At 39.3% G+C, this 26,100-nt stretch overlaps 4 protein-coding genes across 4 annotated transcripts; all 4 read right to left on the bottom strand.

The window, feature by feature from the left end:
- Window positions 1-480: 480 nt before the first annotated feature.
- Window positions 481-4,672, bottom strand: LOC110168937 (thyrotropin-releasing hormone receptor-like). Its single transcript, XM_020934436.1, has 2 exons — window positions 3,887-4,672; window positions 481-906 (listed from the first exon to the last, which is right to left on the bottom strand). The coding sequence occupies exons 1-2, from the start codon at window positions 4,670-4,672 to the stop codon at window positions 481-483; spliced, it is 1,212 nt and encodes a 403-aa protein (XP_020790095.1).
- A 4,869-nt stretch (window positions 4,673-9,541) lies between these two features.
- psmg2 (proteasome (prosome, macropain) assembly chaperone 2) lies at window positions 9,542-14,693 on the bottom strand. The gene is made up of 7 exons (XM_020934427.2): window positions 14,511-14,693; window positions 13,769-13,940; window positions 12,668-12,726; window positions 12,468-12,586; window positions 11,579-11,758; window positions 11,012-11,132; window positions 9,542-9,759 (listed from the first exon to the last, which is right to left on the bottom strand). Exons 1-7 carry the CDS (start codon window positions 14,565-14,567, stop codon window positions 9,679-9,681), a joined length of 789 nt encoding a protein of 262 aa, XP_020790086.1. The 5' UTR covers window positions 14,568-14,693; the 3' UTR covers window positions 9,542-9,678.
- A 400-nt stretch (window positions 14,694-15,093) lies between these two features.
- On the bottom strand, window positions 15,094-17,791 carry LOC110168880 (probable 2-ketogluconate reductase). The gene is made up of 6 exons (XM_020934370.2): window positions 17,767-17,791; window positions 16,929-17,307; window positions 16,679-16,850; window positions 15,570-15,748; window positions 15,352-15,448; window positions 15,094-15,259 (listed from the first exon to the last, which is right to left on the bottom strand). Exons 2-6 carry the CDS (start codon window positions 17,302-17,304, stop codon window positions 15,094-15,096), a joined length of 990 nt encoding a protein of 329 aa, XP_020790029.2. The 5' UTR covers window positions 17,305-17,307; window positions 17,767-17,791.
- A 288-nt stretch (window positions 17,792-18,079) lies between these two features.
- Window positions 18,080-25,331, bottom strand: LOC110168879 (probable 2-ketogluconate reductase). The gene is made up of 6 exons (XM_020934369.2): window positions 25,220-25,331; window positions 23,617-23,995; window positions 23,346-23,517; window positions 21,716-21,894; window positions 18,523-18,619; window positions 18,080-18,431 (listed from the first exon to the last, which is right to left on the bottom strand). Exons 2-6 carry the CDS (start codon window positions 23,990-23,992, stop codon window positions 18,266-18,268), a joined length of 990 nt encoding a protein of 329 aa, XP_020790028.2. The 5' UTR covers window positions 23,993-23,995; window positions 25,220-25,331; the 3' UTR covers window positions 18,080-18,265.
- Between the last annotated feature and the right edge of the window lie 769 nt (window positions 25,332-26,100).

The raw sequence follows: 26,100 nt of genomic DNA, 5'->3' as shown, positions 1-26,100 counted from the left end.
TGGGGGGCCCGGGGCAAGAGAACGCATTTGGGGCCCCCCTCTAATATAAATTAAAAGGAAAAGGGTCCAATTCTGGGCCCCGGGACAAGAGACACCTTTGTCCTCTCCGTTTACTGTCCTGTCCTGCTTGTATGAAACTATTGTCAGCCTGTAGTACTTTGTGGCTCAAAAGGTAGAGCAGATACCCCTGAACTACATAGTCACTGGTTCAGTTCACTTCAGTACCACAGCGATATCAGAAGTACTTTTTCCACGTTACTTTACAAAGCAGTTTAAGTCCGGCTAATCAGGATAACCCCAAAATACAGCTTCAAAACATGTTATTACCTTACTGTTATAGCCACTTATACACATAAACTTCCATTATCTGTAAAGTTATCGACATGGCTGATCACATTCACTACGCTGCTAAAAGCATGTGGTCAACAGTCACTCAAACCATTATACTTCTATTTAAAAACAACAAGAAAAGACATATTTTCAAGCGCTGTTGAAGTCAGCCCTACCGTAAATACAAGTATCTGGGTAAATGATTTTCTGATCAGCTAGGAGTTCATCGTTAACCGTCAGCTCCTCTAATTCAGTCGTGTAGTGATCCGTGCTCTCGACCATCGACGTCTCCTTTACGGCGCTGTAAGTGAGAGCGACACTGTACGCAGCCGGTTTGTCAGACCCTTTCCTACCGCAACCGCAAATTTTTCGGAAAGAAGCACGGAATTTCTGAGACATGGCGTTGTAGATCACCGGGTTGATGGCGCTGTTGAGATAAATGCAAACTCGGCAAAAAAGGAGGAACCAGTTGTCCAAGTAGGGGTGGTCTAAGAAGGAGTTGACCACCACCAGAGTGCGGTAGGGCATCCAGAGCACTGCGAACAGGATCACCACCACAGCTAGCATCTTGGTTACCTGAAAAGGGGATCGGGAAAAGCATGGTTAAAATGCTGGAGTGATATTGTTTTAATTTTCAGACAGGATGATAGTAAATTTTGGTAAAAATCTGGTAGTAGTGAGTATTAAAGTGCCTTTATTACACATATTACACTATTTTCTGATCTGTTATAATGTTTTCTCATCACAAACAGACCTGGAGTTGTGTTTTGTTTCATTCACACATGTTTAACACAGAAACCCTGCATATTTAGGCTGAGTTCTTTTCTCAAACAGAAAATACTCTGTTCAACCTTGTGATGTCATGCAGTAATACAGAAAGTTGTGTTTTAACCCTTCCAAATCGACGGTATCGTATATATGATGGCAATTGATGTGGCTCTGTTCCTTGGACTTGACAGGAGCTGTTTCCATGACTGGCACCAATAAAGTAATGGGGAGATTGCACTTTTTTGTTTTGTTTTGAGGGCAATAACTATATTTTTAGTTTACTTACAGACTTGATATTTTGCACTTTTGTGGCTAAGTCCCTAATTTAAGCATTTTTTTATGTCAAAAAATTTGTTTATACGTGTTTGGTGTGTGTTTTGTATGAAAAGGTGTGACTTTTATTTTCCATTTTTTTCATTTGTATTTCTGGTCCTATAGCTTTTTTTATAGCCATGTGACACAACTACAGCATGCAGATTGTGAAATAACAGGTTGTACTGAAAAAGGATGTATAACACTTCATATAGGGGGTAAAGGGGGAGTTTTAATAGCAAAATTAGGAGAAAAAATCCAGGCGAGGACAAATTTACTAAAATTGCCTTTAGGTCTGGAAGGGTTTCAAACTCCATACACCTTCACTAGACTCATTTGGATAATTTTAGCCCTAGAATTTCCCTCTGTCTACTGAACTAAAGGTAAAAGGAGCTCTTAACTTGAAAACTATCTCTTTATGAAATCACTAGGTGGAGCAGAGCATTTTGATCTTAGGAGATGTTGACAGACTAGATAATAAAGAGTTACTCAAACATGTGTGAATGAAACAAAACAAAACACTCCTCCGGTATGTTTTCGATGAAGTAACAGCATTATAACATGACTTGTTAATGAACCTAACATGCTGTAAACAAACTGGGTTGTATCCGTAGCTGTGGACTCATTCACACACCATAACTACACAATACACTGACAAGATGAGTGAAGTGTTTTGCCTAAGGACACAACAACAGCATGCATTAGACCCACTGCCACTACCAACTAGACCCAATCCTGTTTAACTTCTCAGATCAGACAAGATTGGGCATTTTAGGTGGTATGTCAACCTATTTGTCTTTTCCTCTTTTCCAAAATTGTCATGATATTAAAGGTGCACTGCGCAACTTTTCTCGTGGAGGGTCTGCTACCTACTTGTCTCCATGGAAATGTTATTGCTTTGCCTAGAATGTTCCATAGTATGACTTTAAACATATCCATCAAGCATTTATTCAGTACGTGTGTTTCAATTGCTCAAAAATACAATAATTGCTTCTGTAAATAGGGGTGCCTCTCCACAGATCTGACCTGTAATGTTGCATAGTACTGTAACCTGCTTGGAAGGAATAGTACACCTTGATCTGATCTCTCTCTTTCTCTTTTTTATCTCAATATTATTATTTTTTTTACTGAAAGAACATGCAAAATAACAAATACTATGTCATTTAATTATTATTGGTTTGTTCATTATTAGTTTCATTAGTTTCATCATTTTGTTTTTCTGTTTTCATGACGGACAGTGTATCTGGCCTCACATCTCCGCATGATAAACTCATCCAGACTCAATGTTCATACAAAAGTGTCATTGTGGAGAGAACAATGTGCTTTATCGGGGGCCAATCTGAAGGACCTCAAGACAAAAGTGACACAGAGCTGCGCTTAACAACACAGCTGCAAATGAAGAGAGAGAAGTGACAAGACTCAGGAATCAAAGGCGGATTTACAATATTGTCACTGTCAGATCTGAAAAGCCTCTGGGAGATGATTTTTGTCTCCAGTCTCCAATGGTTACAGATGAAGTCTATTGTGTGAGGCCAAAGCTGTTGCAAGCTGAGTTTTTCATGTGTAAATACACTAATGTGAACAGTGTCTAGATTTAACTTTGCATGGCCATTACCTGTATCGTGATCAGTACTATTTACTTTCTATGGTATCAACATTTTAAAGGTGCACTGGAGGGTCTGCCACCTGCTTGTCTCCATGGAGATTGTATGGAATGTCCCTGTATATGGCATTAAACCATTCTGCATTTATTCAATAACCTGGGTTGATATTGGCCTTAAAATCTTGCATCCTGAGTGGATTCTGATATGTAACTGACCCTGTGGTGTCACCTGCTGTCTCCGTGGAGATAAATAAGGGTAATGCCATACTGTGGAACATTCCAGGCAACATCTCCATGGAGAAAAGCAGATAACAGACCCTTCACCAGACAATGTTCACAGTGCACCTTTAATCTAATAGTTGTAATATTTATATTTTCACACGCACTCATTTGTTTGGAAGTCATTTTTAATTAGTGAGTTCACCCAAATAACTGATCTTTTGGTTCTCTAGACAAAAATGAATAGTTGAATGTTCTTACTGTATTTAACTGGGCATAATAAAGTATAAAAACAGTTTTCTTCTTTGTTCTAATGAGTTTCAAACTAATAAATAATAGATTAATAAAAAATTCTAAATTAATTTATCTTGAACTGTGCAAAAGTGTCCATTATAAACAGGACACTGAAACCTATGTAGCCTATAGATCGATTAAAATAGTAAAATGTTCGTTTTATTATCCAAATGACACAGCATTCCTCATTATATTTACTTCTAGAAACAATGTATGCCGCCAGGTACTATTATTTCTACTATTACTACTGGCGCCTGTCCCGTGCGTAAAAGTGCTCTCTGTAACTCCAGACGCACCTTACCGCAGTGGACCATTTGGCACAGCCCGCAGTGCGCTGAGCTCTGGCCCAGTGCCACCCACCTGTCTGCGGGAGGTCGCGGTGGAGCTGGAGTGGCGCGAGTTCTTGCAGCTCGTGTTGTTGTTGGTCGCGTGGCTGTTGGCTTGCCCGTTCTTTTTCTTCTTCTTTTCCTTTGGGTTCGACGGCAGCGGGTTCAAGAACAGGATCCTGGCAATGAGTCCGTACAGCACCGCGGACAGCAGTAAAGGCACCACGAAGAAGACGCCAAAGTCAAAGAAGTAAATTGGCAGATAATACTTCCTAGAAACTCTGTAGCCGCACGTTATAATGATGATATTGTCGTATTTTAACTCCTGTATGTCCGACAGGTAGAACCACATTACGCAATAGAGCGACGTGAAAACCCAAACGGACACAATAATCTTTTTGGCTCTGGAAAGTGTGCAGAGAAACTGGGCTTTGATCGGGTGGCAGATGGCGATGTATCTCTCTATTGTGAACGCAGTGATGGAGCAGGAGGACGCGTTGATGCCGAGGTACTGGAAGTAAGTGATGCACAGGCAGCCGTAGTGTCCGAACACCCACGAAGCGAAGATGCTGTCGGGTATCGCGGGTAAACCTGCCGCGATGAGAACCATCAGATCCGCCACGGCCAAACTGACCAGGTAACAGTTGGTGGGGGTCCGCATGTGCTTCGTGGTCAGGACAACCAGGATCACCATCACGTTTCCGACCATCCCCAAAGCGCAGATGAGGAAGAGTAAAAAAGTACTCACTACTTTGTATTGGATGCTTGAGTCGGTCCATTCACCCAAAGTCTGGTTCGCTACTGTGGTAGAGTTTTCCATTTTTACGCACGGCAAAATAGACAACAAACTCAAAAACTATTAAAACATTGGAGACAGTTGTATGTTAATTTTGTCCATTGATGAAACCTGACAGTGTCTTGGAGCGGGGATGCGCCTGTTGCGTCGGAGCGCGCGGTCAGAGTGGCCGGTGGACAGATGGCGCATTGATTATGAGTCCCGCTCTTGGCACCGTGCGCTCGTTACGCATGCGAACGGATGAGCCCATCCTGACATTTCCGACTACAGACCACCGTCAGACCACTCAAATAGCCTCTCCTTGTCGCCAAAAATGTCCGTGATGCTCATTCCTTTCACAAACCTGGGCTGAGAGTGAAGTCTTTAGTCTTGGTATCGTTCTTCTCATACATAACTGATTTCCGATGATGCTGTGCCCTTGGTTGATGCGTAATAGACATATGACGCATGCTGTAATACATATTTCCTGTTTTTAAAAAGTGCATGCCATAAAGTGTCCTTAAGAATTGGCCAGGTCCATAGATTTCAGAATGATGACACATTAGGACTGTTGCCATAGTGATTAACCATTTAAACATAATGGTAAAAAGTCCTCAAATATATAACAGAAAGTTTAAAGTGATTTAAAAGTGATATTAGATTTTTATATGAAATTATTTAACCACAAACACAGCAAATATATAAATACAAAATTAAGAACTATTTTTCATGTAAGTAATCATGCCATATTTCTGTTTGAAAGGTGCACTGTGTAACATTTCTGCTGGAGATGTCATTGCTGTGCCTGGAATGTTCCACCGTATAGCATTAAAGTTGTATATCTCCATGGAGACAATGAGCGATGACACTACTAAGCCATTTCAAATGGAGTGGAGAGGAGACCCCAATCCACTTATTTTAGGCATAAATCAGTACACCAGCTGAATAAATGAAAGATAAGTTTAATGCCAGACTGTGGGACATTCCAGTTAATGCAGCTAGGTATCCAGGGAGACAATTAGATGACAGACCCCTCACTAGAAAAATGACATAGTGCTTCTTTAAAAATCACCAAGTTCCAAATATCACAACAATCGTATAACAAATGATTTTTATATAAAACTAAATATTCCTGTAAGATCCACGTACATGTCCTTTACATCCTACATGAATTGCTTTTAGTTTTGCAGATGTTGAGAAAGAACAATGATTTCCTGCAGATTACAAACCTCTCATCAAACTGAGCACAGATAATATAATTCACTATGTAAATGAAAAACATTCACTTCTGGATTTCTGCCCACATGTTGACCACATAACAGCAATTTCCTTCTTAAGAGTATTTGGGCCCTACATTGTGTATATGTGTCTAAAGTGTCCTTAAAGATCTTATATTATGGAAAATTGACTCCTGTGAAATTGAAGTCACGTTATGATGTTGTTACCTCATCAAAAACATACCTGGAGTGTGTTTTGTTTCATTCACACAGCTACCTTTTTCCATTAGTTCAGTAGAGATTGGCAATTCCAGGGCTGAAATCATCTAAATGATTCTATGATGATGATTGTAGTGAAGGTGTATGGAGTTTAAAAACACAGTGGATCACTTTCTGTATTGCCACATGACATCACAATGTGGAACAGAGTGTTTTCTGTTTAAGAGAAGAACTCTGCCTAAATATGTAGGTTTTGTGAATGAAACAAAAGACAACTCCAGGTATGTTTCTGATGAGGAAACAGTATTATAACATAGATCAGAAAATATCACAATTTGGGTCGTTTAATAATAAATGAATGGACTTCTTGCATAATTCCATTTATAATTCACAGTGAGGACATCAGTGTATGTGAATGGTGTGGGCACAGACACAGCTGGGCCCTTTCTGCTCATGTCCAGGGCTTGATGAAAAACTGTTCAGCTTCACCACAAAAGACCGGATATTTGGAACAATGAAATTCATGTTAAAAAGTATGTTTGTGTTAACAGTACAGTATAGTGAAAAGCATATTGTTGTCTTGATTTATTCACAACCACAATGTCTTCTACCTAAACCATAGGCTGTATATAAAAGGACATAGATAACCCAAGCTCCTCATTTTGGTTTTAAAATGTTCGCATTTATCTGCTCTATGTGATCCTGGTGTTTTTATTTAGTAAATTTTATTCATAAATAAATTCCTATTCTAATATAAAACTCTGCTCCAAATTCTCTCCTATAACTGCTAGCCTCGTGAGCTTCATTTGACTGGAGCTGAACTCTCATTTTGTGGTTCAGCAGCAAATTTTCTATTTTGAAAGCAGTGCACAATGAGCCCCTTGCTTTGGGTTACCAGATCTGAAACTAGTTGCATCAGAGCGTTTTAAAATGCGTCCACAGCAAATGTCAGCTAACGGCACCTCAGATTGTTATTGATTTTTCTTTTTTTTTAATTATTCATATAGTTCTACTTTAAGGTACTAGGTAACTTTTCTGCTGGAGGATTTGCCACCCAATCATCTTCATAAAGATTGTTTAGCCCACAGTAAGGCATTAACTCCATGAAAATAAGCAGGTTATGCCACTAAGCCATGTTAAAGGCCCAGATTTGTGGATTAGCAACCCTGCTCATAGTAACGATGTCAGTTTGAGTAGTACTTTAATAAATGTAGGATAGAGTTAATACCTAGAATATTCCAGGCAAAACGCACAGACTGAGGCCCCACCAAAAAGTGACATAGTGAACCTTTAAGAACATTTTTCAGGGTGCTTTTCAACCACCATCACTTCATAGTTATAAATAAAGACACTTGAGTTCATCTTGATAGTATTATTCAGCCATACTGTACATTGCCCATATTCTGTTCTAATATTGTAGCCTAAACATGAAGTCCTGATGTCTTCAGTCCAGGGACAGAAACGTGAGAAAATCAGTTTGTTTGTGTGGGGGTGGGAGCGCTCCTCCACACCAACTGTGCTCCGCCAGAGGAACTCAGAGCCAAAGCTGCACTATTTCAGTCATTGTGTTTTCTGTGTCCATGAAGGCTCTGGAGCAGGTGGAACAGGAGCTTATGTAACTATCAGTGTTCATAAGGCCCTGATCACAGGAATGTCTCAGGATCTCAGGACTCACGACAGGTCAGTCAGTACAAGTGTGTTCTGTTACTGTTTCACTTAATCTGGTGTAAAGATATGCTCTGATATAAAGCATAAAGCATAAAACATAAAGCCTAAAGCCTAAAGCCTAAAGCACTCCAATTATTCACATATCACATTCGCCGATAGAGCTTTTAATAACCAGAGTAACATTAAGCTTCAGTACATTAAAGATGCCCACTGTGACACCTGGCATCTCCATCAGTCTAACCACCCAGGCTTAACCCTGTTTACGTTCAGATTAGATGAGATTGATGTAGAGCTACACATTATGGTATCAAACATACATCATAATAATGCTTCACTTTTGTAATGGCTCGATAAGCCTCTCAGAAGCTCCACACTGTAGTCACTGCTCACTCCCTCCACACTCTGTGGTGGTCAGCTGTCTGTCTCCAGCTGCCCTGGGGCAGACTGACAGCAGAGGCTGCCAAGCTGTGCCACTCTCCCAACCACCACCAATCACTCACCCCACATTCATACTGTAAGATGGGTGAAATGTTTTGCCAAAGGGCACAACAACAGAATCGATCATCCAACCTTCAAATCAGTGGTTTCATTATTAAAAGGCTAAAAATAATCTCCATAAATACTTTATGTGCCAACACGTTTGGTCCCCCATCACGTCTGTGGAGTTTCTGGCCAAAAAACTGTTTTCTGTACACAAATAATGTCAGTCTATTCCAGCACGCCACATCATACGGCCTTGACTATGATCACCAAGATGAAAAAAGTAGATATAAAATCCAGAAGTCCTTGTGCTCATGGGTAGGCCTCATTCATGTGGATAATTACAAAGAAGCCAAATATTCTTTCAATATTCAGTCACTGAATCAAATGGACCTTCCCGTAAATTCGTTCTCATCTGAAAATGCCCATACAAAGTACAAAGTACTTTAGTGCCACCTTCTGGACAAGTACAACGACTGCAAGTCTGAACTGTACACTTTACACTGTAGTGTAAACTTCTCTCTGCGTTATGAGTTAGTTGTTTTCCCTGTGGTTCTGTAATGGGCTGTTACAGTGGAGTAGAGACTGTCAACTCATGAATACAGTTGAGAAAATTTAAATGTTCCTGAATAAAATCACCACGGCAACACTTATTGATGATTATGTTAAGTTCAGTTGGGCTAATTTAGGGCATGGCAAGTTTGATAACATTTTGTATTAAGAAATTTAAAAAACGTGTGTGTTGTAAAAGTGTCTGTATACGTATAGCCTAAATTAATTTAATCTGTCTTGTTATTATTAAGAAAAGGCATATAGCCAATGGATAAAATTTATGTTATAAGTATTTTTGAATCATAGATTGTATATATAAATGAACATAGCTAACCCGCTAGCCGCTGCGTTCCAAATAGAAAGTGAACATGGGGGAGCTTCCGGTTCCATCGTCTCTGGCTACAATTGACTTTATTATTGAAAAATTGGCAACCCTCATCCTGGTTTTTATTTCACTATTTTGTCCATAAATAAATTCCTATTCCTAATACGGAACTGGCTCCACATTCGCTCGTATAACTACAAGCCTCCATGAGCTTCATTTGACTGGAGCCAAATGCTATGGGTGACGTCGCGTTCCCTTATTCCACTTCTTTATACAGTCTATGTTTCGACTATGCAACTCTCACCTACGCACCTTTTTGCCAATAAAAACTAAATATGTTGCCCTGCTTTTCCAGGAGATGAGTTCATTCTTTCACATTATAATCTCTTTGTTCCAGTTGAAGATGACGTAAACCGGTGACATTCAGATCACCCTTGAATGAATAAATGAGGACAATTTTGACGGGTTTTAATGTTGTGTGTAATGATGTTTACAAGAAGAAAAATAACATCTCTGCATCTTTCATGTCATGTCTGAGTCAAACATTGGCATTTTATAGTTTGCCACAACATTTGGGAATGAATTATGTTTTAGAAAAGTGCAGGTGGGATGCCGCCTCCAAACATCAGAGTCCAGGAAGGTGGGACCTTCCACTTGTTTTGACCTTCACCCTAAAATAAAAAAAAAATGTATTATAATTTGCATATAAATTGTTGTAGAGTTATTGCAGGTTTTAATAGACATTTCTATATACAAAGCTTGTGTGTGTGGATTTTATATTATCCACCAATCTCATGTATGTACAGCACAGCGGCTCTGAAAAGATGTAAATCTGCGGAGCTGCACTTCCCTTTCCATTCACTGGGCATTGGGAATTAGCTGAGTCATGCTAAAATAGCTGAGTCATGCTGAAAATAAATCTATATTTAATATCAGACAGAGGACAGCAGGTTGGATAATTACAGACAGCGTGTTTAGACCATTACGACAATGTAAATACTTCACCAGAGGAAACTTCTGTGTTGATAAAAGTAGGTGTTTGTGTCTCAAAACCAATGCTAATGGTAACTTAATCTAAATCTCAAAATAAAACACAAAACAACTTTATAAAAATACATCTAATGACAAGTCGGTTGTTTTTCTGTGCAACATCATTCCTCGTAGCACTATTTTAACATCCCTAATTCATTTTAATTACACAAAGAACTACTTTTATACACACAAAAGCTTCCTCCGGTGAAGTATTTACATCGTAGCAAAGGTTTTAAAATGTACATGCTGTCTGTGATTATGTATCTGTAACCTGCTGTTCTCTGTCTAATATTTAAATATAATCAATGGAGCAAGAAGTGCACTTCCACAGTTTTGAGGAGGGGAACTAGCCGGGCGGCTCTGTGAATAGAGCCCATTTATGGATCTATTAAAATCTATTACAAAAGATCAAGAGGCTCTATTCACATTTACGTCAAAAACCCGGAAGACATTTGGAAACAGGAGAATGATGACGTCCTTTGGGCTCTGTTGACGATGGGGGGCGGTTTTCTTCATCTACATGTCATTGTATACTTTCTTTTTTTCCTTTTATAAATTGCCTATTAATTTGTGTATTATAATTTCTCTAACTTCATAAAAAAAAAGTTATTATTAATTAATTATAGTAGCGTTATGTTCGGCAGATCAGCAGTTAAAACCAGCTGCGCGTAGGTGACATTGAAGACACGATTAGATTCACATCCCTCATGGAAAGCTTTGACAGTATTATCATTTTTTATTATTTTTATAGATCCATGGTTTTATCACATGCCCATTATCGGTAACTACACCGGAAGTTATCATCTGCATGTTTCCAAATGTCTTCTGATAAGCGTGAATAGAGCCCATTGTATTGTCCAAGTCAATTATGTGTATGGGGGTGTGACTCACAGGATTGTCCAGCAGGTGGAGCCAGCTATTGAGATGGTTGATCAATATGAATGCGTCTGGGATGTTGTCTCCCTCTGAGCAAAAGACCAGCAGCACAGCCAGTGGGAGGTCCTCCGCACAACTACAGGGTCACAATTAAAATACACATTGAAATATTTTGTACACTAATGTTACCATAAATGTAATAGTTTGGCCTCAGTGTAGTCCAGATTTACAGAGATTAAACAAAACTTAAACAAACTATTGATACTTTGCAGTTAATGTCAGAACCAGAAAGAAGTGATTTTAGAGGTGAGATGATTTGCCCTTTTAAAACAAATCTCTCACAGAAAAAATTACAAACACAAGCTCATCATGACATCACTGCAAAGTATCAATAGTCGCTGTTATATACTTTTTATAATCCAGGTTTAGGCCTTGTTCAAACCTGGTTAAATTCTGGTTTAATTTCGGTTTTGTCCTGCAAATACTGTCATTTTTTTGTTTTTTTTGTTTTAGTTTTGATTGTCTAGCATAGCGTTTTTAAAAAAGCAAAAAGCAGATATTATTTTCAATGGAGTGTCGTACCCGTCAGTGAAGAGCCCTTTGGTGATGCCGCCTCCTGGGATGTAAAGTCGTGGCTCTGAAGTTCCATCTGTTAAACCGGGAAAAGCCTGGACTTTCTCCATCTCTGTCCACCCCAGCTCCTTCAGCGCTTCCTCACTCAACTTCAGCATGGACGGGGTGAACAGATACCTCAAAGGAGACCTACCCAACAACATGAAAAGTATTCTCAGGCAATGGTTCTCAAACTGTGGCAGCGTATCACTAATCATGGGTGTATTGTAGCCTTGATATCGTTACATTTAGAGCAGATATAAAGATGTTTTTGTTTATTTCTTTAGTTGGAGCATGTCCTGGTTTAGACTTACATTAGGACCAATTTAGGACTGCTTTGAACAGTGTTTAAAGTAGACTTTGCTAGCCCTGGTAAATTTCTGTTCTGGACAGGGGTGTAAGAAAAAAATACAGATTCAGTGATATATTGTGATACTTCACTGAACAATTCTCGAATCGATTCAAATGCGTCTGAATAGATTTTTTACAATAATTGGTAATTAATTAGTTGCATTCACTGTTCTCATGATGTTTACAAATTAAATTTCATACAGTTTTGTTATTGTGAACATGTAGTTGACTATGTTCATTCATTATGTTAAGTAATTATTGATAAATCACAATATATCATCCATTGTTTTAGTATCGAGTTATACTGTAGTGGAATATATCGAGATATATCGAGATATATCGGGATATAGCTAATCAGACTCAAGGAAATGCACACCCCTAGTTCTGGACTTGATTTAGTACTGAAATAGACTGGGATGCTAAGATACATTTTAAATCTGGGGACTATTAGTACAAGTATAAGTTTTACTGATTGAGTACAAGCCTGTATATTGTCTGTATCACTTACCCTTGCAGCTGTCTGTCATCCCTCTGATAAGCATGACTACTGGACAGAACTATCGTCCTGGAGAAACCACTGGCTTTGATCCAAGATATAAGCACCTGACGAAACGGTTTGCTTCTTTTCTGCAATTACAGTAATGAATATGAAGAACGTCTGATAAAACTATAACAGACTAGTACAGATCAGGGTTGTGTGGCACTTACATGAATGACGGGGGACCTGATTTGAAGAACTGCCAGCTTCATTTCTCTGGACATGTAAACTGTGAAGAAGAACACTTAAATAATTGTAATCTACTTTACTTCCTCCAACACAAAACGTTTATGAATTTACCCACAGGCACAAATCATAGCATTAAATTTAATTAATTTGGAGTCAGTCCACAATTAAATATGAACACAATTAAAGTGTCAAATTACAGACAACAGCTCTGCAATTACTAATGTCATCAAATCACCGTTCCTATATCAAAAATGAACCAAGAAGAATATTGTTGTTTATTATGCTTGAACAAAGCTCTTATTAGCTTTTATTCAGTCTCTGAAAAATTAATGGACCAACAAATATGCTAAAATAAACAGATAAATTATAGGAACGTAACGATATCCAAATCCTTCAATACGATACTTTCACAATATACCTGTCTCGGTACAATACTGATTGCGATATTTTGTGGAGACTAACTGAATTTTTCCTTTTAAAATGCCTTGACAATCCTTAATAAGTGCTTAATTACATAATTTCTTGTTGAAATGGAGCAAAGGATCATGGTCTATGTATTTCCCTCTGTTTTTTTTAGCTATTCCTACACCATAACAAAAAATTTAAGCAAAGAGACTTGTAATTAGATGTATTGTGATGGCCCACGATATTATCCCACATCTGGCTAGTGATGGCATATCAGAGGTGTTGTTTAAAAAGAGTTTAAGGAAATGTTTGATATTTCATGATAATGTTTGATAATCATTCAGTTGTGGATGTTTCCTTGTATTTTAATCCATGTTTGAATCAAATGTATTTAATCTAAGGTCTGTAAATGTATAATTTCTTTTATTAACGCACAGCTACAATGTTCAATCTTAATGTATTCATAAGGTAGAGGTGTTAATATAAGCCCTTTTGTTTGTTTTTTTGCCTCATCCAGCACCGTTATCTAGTGTGCTTTTTATTGTTATTTGTTATCAAGATATTTCAGTTATTGCTACATCCCTTATAAATTATACAGTACTGGCATTAGTCTCTTCCTGCCCTCTATGTTTACAATCTCGGTCCAAATGAGAAATGAACCCATTCCTCCCAGGTACCTTCTGCGGCTGTGTGCACTCCGTCTGCGTCCTCTTTTCGGGTGCTGTACGGGTTGGTTCCTGCTATCGGGACGAGGCAGTCGGTGTGGATGTGGCCCACTCGACACATGTCAAAGGTGGAGATGATGAGGTCTACAGCCAATTGCCCCACGTTACCCACAGCGACCACGGGCTGGACATAACAAGATACATGACATTTTATCTTGCACATAACATCAAAATTTTGCACTATTTTTATGTCATAACCTTAAAATAAAATAATTTACCTTAAACATTTACTAACCCATCTATGACACTGGTGCAATGGTTTAAAAACATGTTAACAAAATGTGTTACTTTAAGAACAACATGAACGAAAGTATCATGTATCTAAATCTGGCAGAGCATCTTTTCTCTCTGAAATTAATGTTTTCTATGCACTGATCTTGTTTAAATTAAATAAATCATTTAGAAAAATAATACTTAATTACTGAGAATTTAAAAAAAAATCCTAATTACTTATAAATGTCATAATTTTGGGTCTAAAACAATTTCGTTAAAATTTTATACTGGAATAACTTGTCTCTGAGAATAATTGCCCTGGATCTAGTGGATCTAATGAAAATCTTTGTATATTGTGCCATTGTGATATAGACTGAGACAAAATGCTAAAATGCATCTTTTTAGTAAAATTGCAATAGTGTTTTAAGTGTTCGTATAAAATGAAACTAAATGAGACATGACCATGAATCTGTGGACTCACCATGATGAGGGTAAATCCTTTCAGATCCGGTGGTGATTTCTGCGACGGGATGAACATTGTGAAGTTTAGCGAAAGATGGAAGAACTATAAGAATTATATAAATTTAAAAGTTTAAAGAAGTTTTCTCGTGTGTTTTGTATTTTCAGCTCGGGGTTGTGGTCCTTCTGTTCACTGTGTCCACCGAGTGTGACGTGTTTTGGCGTCTAGGAAGCGCCTGATGACAAATACAAAATAAACGAATGACCATGGACCGTATAATAGACAGTGTGTGAAATGTACACAGGCTAAAAAGTAAAACCCAAACCTTTTAATAAACTATTAAAAAAGAAAAAAGAAAAATATATTTGCCATATTTTCATTAGGCATCATTGCAGACATCTTTTTGTAGTTTTCTTAAGATTTTGTGTAATCATAAATATCTAACTGTAATATAATTTAAAACATAAAACTTAACTTCATTCATTTTTCCTCTTTAAACTGAATAGTAAACCTTATGGTATCATTCTAGTTATGGCAAAAATAAATAACATAAATAAATACAAAATATTGCATTTAAATATTTTTATTAGTAATATTTTAATTGTCATGCATCACCTTGAGGTTTTACTTCATCAGGAATTGGTAAACCTTTAATAGCAGCCAAAGAGTTGTCCAACATTTTCTGTAAAATCTTCTTGGCAGTGTTGACTGAATATATTCCAATGTGAGGTGTGATCAGTGCGTTGGGCAAGTGAAGAAGGGGATGATCCCTGTACAAAGTATACAAATACAATGAAATACATATTATGTCCAAGTTGTATTAATTATAGATGAGATGTTGGCTATATTAAATTGATCAAACCTTGGTAGTGGTTCAGGATAAGTCACATCTAATGCTGCAGCTTGAATTGCACCAGACTGAAGAGCCTGGACTAAGGCTTCTTGATCTACAACAAGACCTAAAACAAAAACAGCAGGTGTTTTTTTAGGGACAATATCTTTAGAGAGACCCTAACCCCATAGAACTGTAATAGAGAATGACTCATTATTATCTCGGTGATGTGTGTTATTGTTTCTCACCTCGGCTCACGTTGATGAGAATAGCAGTCCGCTTCATCAGTGACAGCTCCCTGTGTCCAATCAGGCCAACAGATTCAGGACTAAATCTCAAAGATAACATGACAAAGTCGGACATCTTCAGCAAGTCGTCCAGGTTCTCACAGTAAGTCGCTCCCACTGCTGCCTCATCTTCTGCGCTCCTTAAAAATATAAATGTACAAGCAGCATTACTGAATAGTGAGAATATTGCTCTAACTCTGTTATATCTGCACAATATGTCTTAGTAATAATATCAACTGATGGATCTAACTGGGATCCACTTTTATGTCCACAAACAATTTAACTGTATTTTTTCAAATTCACACTATTAAAATACGAGTAAATTATTCATTACAATAAAGGCCACCACACACTACAGACACACGTGAGGAACTACTCTGGCCTTTTTACTTTTAAAGAACGTGTCAAACTGAATTAATAGCACGGTTTTGTGGACTGGGCATCATTTTTTGAACAATTTCTATCAATAATGTGGATTAGATACTTCACTTAAAAATTATCACTTTACGAGAGGTGAGCCGCTATATCTTTGTTTGAGTTTGTATCTTGCGCCCCTGTGGCTGTCATTCCGTGTGCCCCTGACGCTCTGTTTTTTGGCTGTTCTCATCGTGTTGCTGATGTTTGGTGGTTATGATCTGACAGAGCAGCTCAGATTCACACTGACACCACACACATGAGTGCAGCGGATTCATAATCACGCACGAAGACAAAAAGTCAGGTCATGCCTCTCCGACAGGGAGAAGCAAATCGCAGCCAAAATTGGGCAAATACTCCTGTAGTGTGTGGCGGCCTTAAGATTTCTGTATTCTGTGATAAGAATTCATTTACTCTTGTCCTTGATAAGTCCTGGTTGGAGCCCAGTTTAGCCCATATTTAGAGTTTAGGACTTTTCTGGTGCTGATAGTTCAGGATTAATTGCAGTTTAGTTCCATTTTTGATGTGGTCAAAGTGCACATATAATTGCATCCTAATGACAATCAAGTAAAACATTATTGGTCACCAGTAGTATTTTCAGCATTAGTAGTATTTTCAGCATCGCCATTAGACCTAGTTGGTCCTTTAGTTTATACCTTCTGTTTCGGTTGTGGTAAAGAATCTTCATGTAAAATCCTTTGCTTCTTTGGGCGATTTTGTATCCGATTTCTCCCATCCCAATGATTCCCAGAGTGGAGCCTGTGACTTCAGTTCCCAGGAGGGTATGGGGTACTATCACAGTATTAGGAGACTTGGCTATTTCTTGACCTTTATGTGGGGACAATAATAAGAAGACAAATTATAATAGATAAGATACAATCGCGGTATAATTAACCTACTCCATACCTTGACATATTTTGCGGGCAGATGCCAGAAGAAGTCCCATTGCAAAATCAGCAGTAGCATCTGAGACAACATGTGGCGTGTTGGTCATTTTTACCCCAAGACTGTGAATGTATGGGATGTCGAGGTGGTCTGTGCCAGTCCCTGCGCTGCTCACCACCCTGAGTGAAGGCAGCAGAGCCAGCAGAGAGGGCGTGGCTTCAGGACAAAACTTCCAACTGAACAAAACCTGGATCTTTGGCCCATAAAAATCAGGGTTTTGGAGGAAATCAGAAAAGGGCACAATCTGGAAATGCTCCTTCATCATCATTGCGAGATCTTCTCGGTAACCATTTTCTCCAACCTCTGAGATCAACGCCCAAGGTTTGTCAGCAGCCATCACCTGCAGCAGAGATTTTCATTTTAAATTGTATTAACTTGACCCAACTGTGTCTCCAGATACGAGGTAAACATGTTCAGATCAAATATAGCTTTTACTGGTGAGTATTCTAATGCAAATTTATTCTTGATTTTGGACATAATGTTCTTTTGATGTATGTTACAATTTGGTGTTTTGATTCTCTAGACGATTATGCAAGCAGAGAGCAGAATGAAGAGAGCAGCAATTATTAGCCATAGAAGTAACTTTTTCAACCTTCTACAGTTCAAATGCTTTTGTGTTATATCAAAAGTAAGAAAAAAATTCCCCACTACTGTAAGGAAAATGCACACACGGTAAATACTGAGCCCCAAAATGTATGGTCCAAGCTTTCACATACTGAACAAGACATCAATATGGTAATTATTGTCACAGGCCTAGAAAATATAGCAAGAAGATTTTACACCCTTTCTAAAGACTTACCCAAGAGTTCAGTCCTTCTGTTACCAATAACAGGCCTCTGCTTGTGCTTTTGGTCTGTTAAGTTAAATGTTTAACAAACTTGGCTAATGTGCATGTGGCTTCTCCATATTTGTACATTTTTAACTGAGAATTTCCTGAGGGAATGGTTTTAACATTCCCTTCAGTTGTCTGGGCTTTACAGTCACAAGTTACCTACATTTAGATTCAACTCAATTATTAAACACACAACAACTTAAAGATCCATTGTAGCATCCAGTCGAATTGACAAGGCAAGAACTGATGATTAAATTACTTTTAATTTTTCCATGCCATGTCATCAAACCAACATAAGAGCCAGACAAGAACAAAATAACAGAAATTACCATGACACCATGTTACCAGCTCATTGCATAGTGTAACTGTTATCCATACAATTTTTACAGTTTACACAATAAATAACATAAAATAAATAAATACAAAATATTGCATTAAAATATTTGTATTAGTAATATTGTAAATGTCATGCATCTCCTTGAGGTTTCACTTCATCAGGAATTGGTAAGCCTTTAATAGCAGCCAAAGAATTGTCCAACATTTTCTGTAAAATCTTCTTGGCAGTGTTGACTGAATATGTTCCCATGTGAGGTGTGATCAGTGCGTTGGGCAAGTGAAGAAGGGGATGATCCCTGTACAAAGTATACAAATACAATGAAATACATATTATGTCCAACTGTATTAATTATAGATGAGATGTTGGCTATATTAAATTAATCAAACCTTGGTAGTGGTTCAGGATAAGTCACATCTAATGCTGCAGCTTGAATTGCACCAGACTGAAGAGCCTGGACTAAGGCTTCTTGATCCACAACAAGACCTAAAACAAAAATGACGAGTGTTTTTAGGGACAATATCCACAGGCCTCCAGATCCTCCTGGCCATATTTGCCTAGATCCGTGTGTGTGTGTGTGTGTGTGTTTGCAAGCCTCCATATACAGACCCCCGCTGTGATGCTGTGATTGGAGGAATCGATTTAAGATGGCATCTGGAGCCCCTCCCGCTGAATGGTGGAAACCTGGAACACCTGGCCAATCCCAGGCCTACACCTGGAGCTCCGGCCCTATAAAAGGACCCGCCCCCTGCCACTCTGGGCAGCTGTTCTGGTTGTGGACTTGCTTGCCATCTTTGTGTCTCTCGTGCTGTGTTTGTTGAGATACTAGAGTCCTGGTGACTTAGACTGTTTTTTTGTTTTTCTGTTTCATTTAGTGTACCCCGTTTTGGTTTGCTTATCTTTCCTTATATTGTTAGCCACTCTGTTTAGAGCCTCTTTTTGTTAATTCTTGTAAGAATCATTGTTTTGTTTGGTTTACCTTACAATTCTGTTAAATAAATCACAACTTTAGTTTTACCATTTTACAATCTTGGTTATTTTGTTACTTCCCCCTGTCCCTAGCAGAGCTGGGTCGTAACAATTGGGGGCTCGTCCGGGATACTTCCAACCCTTCCTGGAATACTGAAGTTGTACAGGTTGTTTAATTGGATTGTTTTAGGTAAGTCTTTTGATTTAGATTAGTTCTACAATGGCGTCGGTGATGGTGGACAGGTTGGTGGAACGTAATTTCTGTGTCTCGCCTGTGTTTGGTTCTGAATTGCCTAATGTGTGTGTGGATTCTGAGCTTGTCACTCCTGTGGGTGCTGTGGAGGTTGCTGTGCGGCCTAACACTCCGGACAGTTTTCCTCTGCGCCAGCCCCTCTCGTCCTCCTGTTCTCCCAGGGACGGAGCTCGGCTCAAAGTGCGCCTGGCTCGTCTCAAAATGGAGACTGAGGCCAAGGAGAGAGCACGCAAGGCTCAGCTTGAACTTCGAATCCGAAAGCTCGAGATTGAGGCTGAGACAGCTATTAAGCTCAAACAGCTGGAGTTTGAGTCTCAGGCCCATCTGTTAACCAGCTCTGGTTCTACTACTGCCACTGACCTGCCTTCCACCTTCCAGTCCACTGCACCTTTTGACGTAAGTACCAACATTTCACTTGTTCCCACATTTGGGGAATGTGATGTAGACTCTTATCTTACAGTCTTTGAACGCATCGCAACAGCCTTAAAATGGCCCCGCGATGTTTGGGCAATTTTGTTATTATGTAAACTCCCTGGTAAAGCTCAAGAAGCTGTTGCTAGTTTACCAGTTGAGAAAAGTTTGTGTTACGACACTGTGAAAGCTGCCATTTTGAGTGTCTACCAGTTGGTACCTGAGGCCTACCGGCAAAAATTCAGACAGCACCCCAAAGTCCCGAGTCATACCTACTCCCACTTTGCTAGAGAGAAGGGGAGTCTCTTTGATAAATGGTGCACTTCCTCTAAGGTTTCTGATTTCAGTGCACTCCGTGAGCTTATTTTGTTGGAGGACTTTAAGCAGTGTTTGCCTAATCCTCTTGTTTTGTATTTGAATGAGAAAAGGGTCCAAACCCTTTCTGAAGCTGCTGTGTTAGCAGATGAGTTTATGTTGATTCACAAAAGCAACTTCCCTGTGTTTCCGCCTAAATGTTCCTCACATTTTCCTGTGTCATCTGCATCATTAAATGTAAAACGACCAAGATATCAGACAAAATGTTTCTATTGCCATAAATCTGGACATCTCATTGCCGACTGCCCAGCCCTGAAGCGAAAAGCAGAACGCACTGCACCCAAACAAAGTGTCAGTTTAAGTCAATCTGGTTCAACCACTTTAGCCACTGACACTAGCCAAAAGCATGACTCAGATTCTGAGTCTTTGGTTTTGGGTGGTTTAGTGGGACAACCTTCTGGCAGAGGATCTGATCTGCACCCTTCTGATTCTGTTTTGTTGTCCAATATTTCAGATAAACCGGTGGTTTCCAAGCCTGCTGGGGCAAGGTTCCAAGCCCGTCTTGAGAGCCCTGATTATGGTAGAACCTTTTCATACTGTAGAGATGGACTGTGCCTGGGAGTTGACCACCAAATTTCAGAATGTAGTTGCAACCTTGATTCCTGTTACCTGATTGTGTCCCTCCCTCATAACAAAAGCTGTAGGCAGCTCAGAGGAACTCCCTCCTGGTTTAGCCACTGTTCAAAACGTGGCTCTAAAATTCATGAGGTTTGTAGATTTGTAGCGCCTGGTTAAAATGTGTGTTAATCACACTCCAGACTCTTTAGTTTAGATAAAATTAGGTAAATGAAATTAGTTTTGTGCATTTTTGTAAGAAAGCTGATGATGCTATTCGCTAAATATTTGTATAAGGTTGGTAAGTGCAATGATTTTGCTAGAAGTAAGTATGGCTTTGTTTTTTTATATTACAAACTGGGTTTGTAACTTAAGGGGGGGAGTGTTACGGCCACAGGCCTCCAGATCCTCCTGGCCATATTTGCCTAGATCCGTGTGTGTGTGTGTGTGTGTGTTTGCAAGCCTCCATATACAGACCCCCGCTGTGATGCTGTGATTGGAGGAATCGATTTAAGATGGCATCTGGAGCCCCTCCCGCTGAATGGTGGAAACCTGGAACACCTGGCCAATCCCAGGCCTACACCTGGAGATCCGGCCCTATAAAAGGACCCGCCCCCTGCCACTCTGGGCAGCTGTTCTGGTTGTGGACTTGCTTGCCATCTTTGTGTCTCTCGTGCTGTGTTTGTTGAGATACTAGAGTCCTGGTGACTTAGACTGTTTTTTTGTTTTTCTGTTTCATTTAGTGTACCCCGTTTTGGTTTGCTTATCTTTCCTTATATTGTTAGCCACTCTGTTTAGAGCCTCTTTTTGTTAATTCTTGTAAGAATCATTGTTTTGTTTGGTTTACCTTACAATTCTGTTAAATAAATCACAACTTTAGTTTTACCATTTTACAATCTTGGTTATTTTGTTACTTCCCCCTGTCCCTAGCAGAGCTGGGTCGTAACACCCTAACCCCATAGAACTGTAATAGAGAATGACTCATTATTATCTTGGTGATGTGTGTTATTGTTTCTCACCTCGGCTCACGTTGATGAGAATAGCAGTCCGCTTCATCAGTGACAGCTCCCTGTGTCCAATCAGGCCAACAGATTCAGGACTAAATCTCAAAGATAACATGACAAAGTCGGACATCTTCAGCAAGTCGTCCAGGTTCTCACAGTAAGTCGCTCCCACTGCTGCCTCATCTTCTGCGCTCCTTAAAAATATAAATGTACAAGCAGCATTACTGAATAGTGAGAATATTGCTCTAACTCTGTTATATCTGCACTATTTGTCTTAGTAATAATATCAACTGATGGATCTAACTGGGATTCCACTTTTATGTCCACAAACTATTTAATTGTATTTTTTCTATTCACACTACTTAAAATACCAGTAAATTATTCATTACACCAATAGATTTCTGTATTCTGTGTTAAGGACTCATTCACACTTGTCCTTGATGAGTCCTGGTTTGAGCCGAGTTTAGCCCAAATTTAGACTTTAGGGGCTCGATCTTGCCCCCAGTCTTAGGACTAGCGCTAGCGTTAAGGAAGGGGTGTATCAAGGTGGGGCTGTACTTCACTGCTGGAGGCTGGAGTGGGACGGTACAAGCACATATATGTTGTCGGCACCTGAACCAATCTGTGACCGCTGTGGCGTTTAAAAGCACTGCCAGTGTGGTTAATGTTTGTAATATTTGCCTCATTATCAGGCAGCAAAGCGGAGTGTGGGAAAAAAATTATATATGAGTACAATAAAACAGCTCTGGAGCCCCAAAATGTAAGTACACACCAGCAGAGGCGCTAGGAATATAGAATTTTGTGTGGGCCATGACAGAACTGACTGGGTTTGTCTTCTGAACACTCCACACGCATGTGTGCCCCTCTCATGCACGCAGACACGTCAAGCTTTTATAGTTTTCTCTGTGTTTGTTGTCCTCCCATTACGCAGCAGACCAGTGTCTCATGCGCTCCACATCCCACAGCTGCTGCTACCGTCTGTCCCGGCAGTCCACTACCACAGACTCACCTGAGCTACGAGTATCCACCGCTGCAACCGCTGACCGCTCACATTCTCGTCTCTCAGGTCCACTGCGTTTGGTCCCACACTGGTGGATGTCTCGCGGATTATGGAATACGTTTATTGTCATATAAATGCTTCTGGTGTTACCGCTTTGTGTACAGATATGATAAGTGAGTCTGCTCTGCTGTCACAGCCCCGAGCTGTCAGTGAATGCACTGATCTCTGTCAGAGTCCAGCAGCGAGAATATGAGGAAATCGATATCGCAGCATTAGGACCACAGACAGGGGAAGAAAACACACTTTAAGACATTGCCGTAAACAGCCTCTTGTAAATGAGCAGCTTCTGTACAGATCCAGATCAAATCAAACTATAGAGCAGAGCTGAGCCGATACAGGGAGCAGGTGAGGGGCTGTGATCTGCAGCGGGAGGACATCCAGACGGCTCCCGCACAGCACACGAACATATTATGAATGTTAAGCATTTATACTACTTATAATATATGTGCACATATAATTGCACCCTAATGACAATCAAGTGAAAAATTCTTGTTCACCGGTAGTATTTTCAGCATTGGTAGTATTTTCAGCATTAGTAGTATTTTCAGCATCACCATTAGACCTAGTTGGTCCTTTAGTTTATACCTTCTGTTTCGGTTGTGGTAAAGAATCTTCATGTCAAATCCTTTGCTTCTTTGGGCAATTTTGTATCCGATTTCTCCCATCCCAATGATTCCCAGAGTGGAGCCTGTGACTTCAGTTCCCAGGAGGGTATGGGGTACTATCACAATATTAGGAGACTTGGCTACTTCTTGACCTTTATGTGGGGACAATAATAAAAAAATAATAAATGCAATAAATAAGCCACCACCACAGCGTAATTAATTACATTAACTATGCTACTAATACTACTCACCATCACATATTTTGCGGGCAGATGCCAAAAGAAGACCCATTGCGAAATCAGCAGTAGCATCTGAGACAACATGCAGCGTGTTGGTCATTTTTACCCCAAGACTGTGAATGTATGGGATGTCGAGGTGGTCTGTGCCAGTCCCTGAGCTGCTCACCACCCTGAGTGAAGGCAGCAGAGCCAGCAGAGAGGGTGTGACTTCAGGACAAAACTTCCATATGAACAAAACCTGGATCTTCGGCCCATAAAAATCAGGGTTTTGGAGGAAATCAGAAAAGGGCACAATCTGGAAATGCTCCTTTATCATCATTGCGAGATCTTCTCGGTAACCATTTTCTCCAACCTCTGAGATCAATGCCCAAGGTTTGTCAGCAGCCATCACCTGCAGCAGAGATTTTTATTTTAAATTGTATTAACTTGACCCAACTGTGTCTCCAGATACGAGGTAAACATGTTCAGATCAAATATATCTTTTACTGATGACTATTCTAATGCTAATTTATTCTTGATTACAACTTTGAACATAATGTTCTCTTGATGTATGTTACAATTTGGTGTTTTGGTTCTCTAGACGATTATGCAACATAATGTTTCAGTGCTGAAATCCAGTTGGTAAATAGAATAAAGCAATTATTAGTCCTAGAAGTAACTTTTTCCAAATTCTACAGTTCAAAAATGTTTGTGTTATATCAAAAAAAAAAAGTAAATTCCCCACTACTGTAAGAAAAATGTACACATGGTAAATATTGAGCAAAATATATCGTCCAAGCTTTCACAAATTGAAGTTATTCAGTCATTTAATTAGTTAATATGGTAATTACAATGAAGGGCCTAGAGAAAATTGCAGAAGATTTTAATGCCCTTTGTAGAAACTTCCCCAAGATTTCTTCTATTTGGCAGGCCTGTTGTTAGCCAAACCTGTTGGTAACACCAGCAGTCAAACCAGGCCAGGCTTGGTAACTGCAAGAAAGTTGAAATTTAAATGTTTAGCAAACTCGGCTAATATGCCTGTGGCTTTTACATATTTGTAAATTTTTAATTGAGAATTTCCTGAGGGAGTGGATTTAACCATCCCTACAGTTACAATCCCTGTTTTGTTTCTTTTTATTTGATTCCCTTTTTCTTTTTTCTTATTTAAATTTATTTTATCATTATTATTATTATTTTTTTTTAGCAGACTCCTTTCAATGCAATGGTAATTTATTGACGGTCCCTAAACCGCGGACTCAGCGGAGCTTTGGTGTACAGCTCCCCGCACCGTGATCGAGCAAGAAGCGGGGCACAGGCAATGAACATCTCCGCTGTTGATGCGTAACTGAATATCGAACGTCTAACGTGAAACTAACTTCACCACGGTCTTTCCAACCACAAGTTACCTAGATTTAGATTCAACTCAATTATTAAACACACAACAACGTAAAGATCCAATGTAGCATCCAGTCGAATTGAGAAGACGAGAACTAACAGTTAGAGCCAGACAAGAACAAAATAACAGAAACTAGCACATAATTACTATCATTACTAGCTCTTGCGTAATGTCATCTATACAGTTTTTACAGTACAATTTTACAAATTGCTCAAATAAACATTCACAAATAAAACAAACCTGGATCCCGTATTGACTGTTGCTATCTGGGGGTTTTTGTTTGACCTTTCGTTCTGACCTGTGTGGTTGTGTGGTGTTGGAGTGTATGTGAGTGTGTATGAGTGTGTGTAATGTCTGTAGTAGTTCCTGCAGTTTTGGTGGTGTGATAGATTGATTCATCTTTTATGCGTGTGAGGTATGTGGACATACCAGCTTGTCAGATCTCAAAGGGTAAACAAGGCCAGTATAGTACTTGGATGGGAGACCTCTAGGTAAATCAGGTGCCACAGTGGGAGCGCTCACACACACAGTGCCTAGTATGAGTGAATGAAATGATGTGTGTCTGAGTGTTTGTGGTGGTTGGAGGGGCCAATGGTGCAGATTAGCAGCCACGCTTCCATCAGTCTGCTTGCCAATAGTAGCTTGCCACCACTGGGTGTGGAGTGAATGAATAATGATCTGTAAAGCGTCTTTGTGACATGTCTGGTAAAAGTAAGTTTTTATTTATATAAATAAAAATTTAGTTACCAAAATAAAAGCATATTACCTTACCTGACGTTTACGTGCATCAACACCACTCTTTTAAATTACATTTTTTGTAAGGCAGCCTCACTTTGCTTAGTGATTACATATACTCTTACCAGTCTTACCACCTTTTATTACAGCTGTATAGTATAGTGCTATATATGTGAACAGTGAGTACGTACCAATCATACAACAATTATTGTTATATAGGGGGGAGGGAGAGAGAGAGAGAAGGTGGAAAACACACACACACACACACACACACACACACACACACACACACACACACACACACATAGATAGATAGATAGATAGATATAGATAGATAGATAGATAGATAGATAGATAGATATAGATATAGATATAGATAGATATAT

The sequence above is a fragment of the Boleophthalmus pectinirostris genome, unplaced genomic scaffold (genome assembly GCF_026225935.1).
Source record: "Boleophthalmus pectinirostris isolate CB_2022bp ecotype Guang Dong unplaced genomic scaffold, ASM2622593v1 HiC_scaffold_21, whole genome shotgun sequence".
Taxonomy (NCBI): Eukaryota; Metazoa; Chordata; class Actinopteri; order Gobiiformes; family Gobiidae; genus Boleophthalmus; species Boleophthalmus pectinirostris.
This window is presented reverse-complemented; position numbering and strand designations above follow the sequence as displayed.

Bases quoted from the DNA above. Each gene is read 5' to 3' on its own strand.
- LOC110168880 (XM_020934370.2), bottom strand. From the start codon at position 17,304: ATGGCTGCTGACAAACCTTGGGCGTTGATCTCAGAGGTTGGAGAAAAT. The intron at 16,851-16,928 runs GTATGGAGTAGG...CCCCACATAAAG, and splicing joins TGCCCGCAAAATATGTCAAG to GTCAAGAAATAGCCAAGTCT. The intron at 15,749-16,678 runs GTATAAACTAAA...TATATTTTTAAG, and splicing joins TACCACAACCGAAACAGAAG to GAGCGCAGAAGATGAGGCAG.
- LOC110168937 (XM_020934436.1), bottom strand. From the start codon at position 4,672: ATGGAAAACTCTACCACAGTAGCGAACCAGACTTTGGGTGAATGGACC. The intron at 907-3,886 runs GTGGGTGGCACT...TCCCCTTTTCAG, and splicing joins CCGCGACCTCCCGCAGACAG to GTAACCAAGATGCTAGCTGT.
- psmg2 (XM_020934427.2), bottom strand. From the start codon at position 14,567: ATGTTCATCCCGTCGCAGAAATCACCACCGGATCTGAAAGGATTTACC. The intron at 13,941-14,510 runs GTGAGTCCACAG...TGTTATGTCCAG, and splicing joins AAGGATTTACCCTCATCATG to CCCGTGGTCGCTGTGGGTAA. The intron at 12,727-13,768 runs GTACCTGGGAGG...TCTTCTTCACAG, and splicing joins AGTGCACACAGCCGCAGAAG to TTTACATGTCCAGAGAAATG.
- LOC110168879 (XM_020934369.2), bottom strand. From the start codon at position 23,992: ATGGCTGCTGACAAACCTTGGGCATTGATCTCAGAGGTTGGAGAAAAT. The intron at 23,518-23,616 runs GTGAGTAGTATT...CCCCACATAAAG, and splicing joins TGCCCGCAAAATATGTGATG to GTCAAGAAGTAGCCAAGTCT. The intron at 18,620-21,715 runs GTGAGAAACAAT...TTTTTGTTTTAG, and splicing joins TCTCATCAACGTGAGCCGAG to GTCTTGTTGTGGATCAAGAA.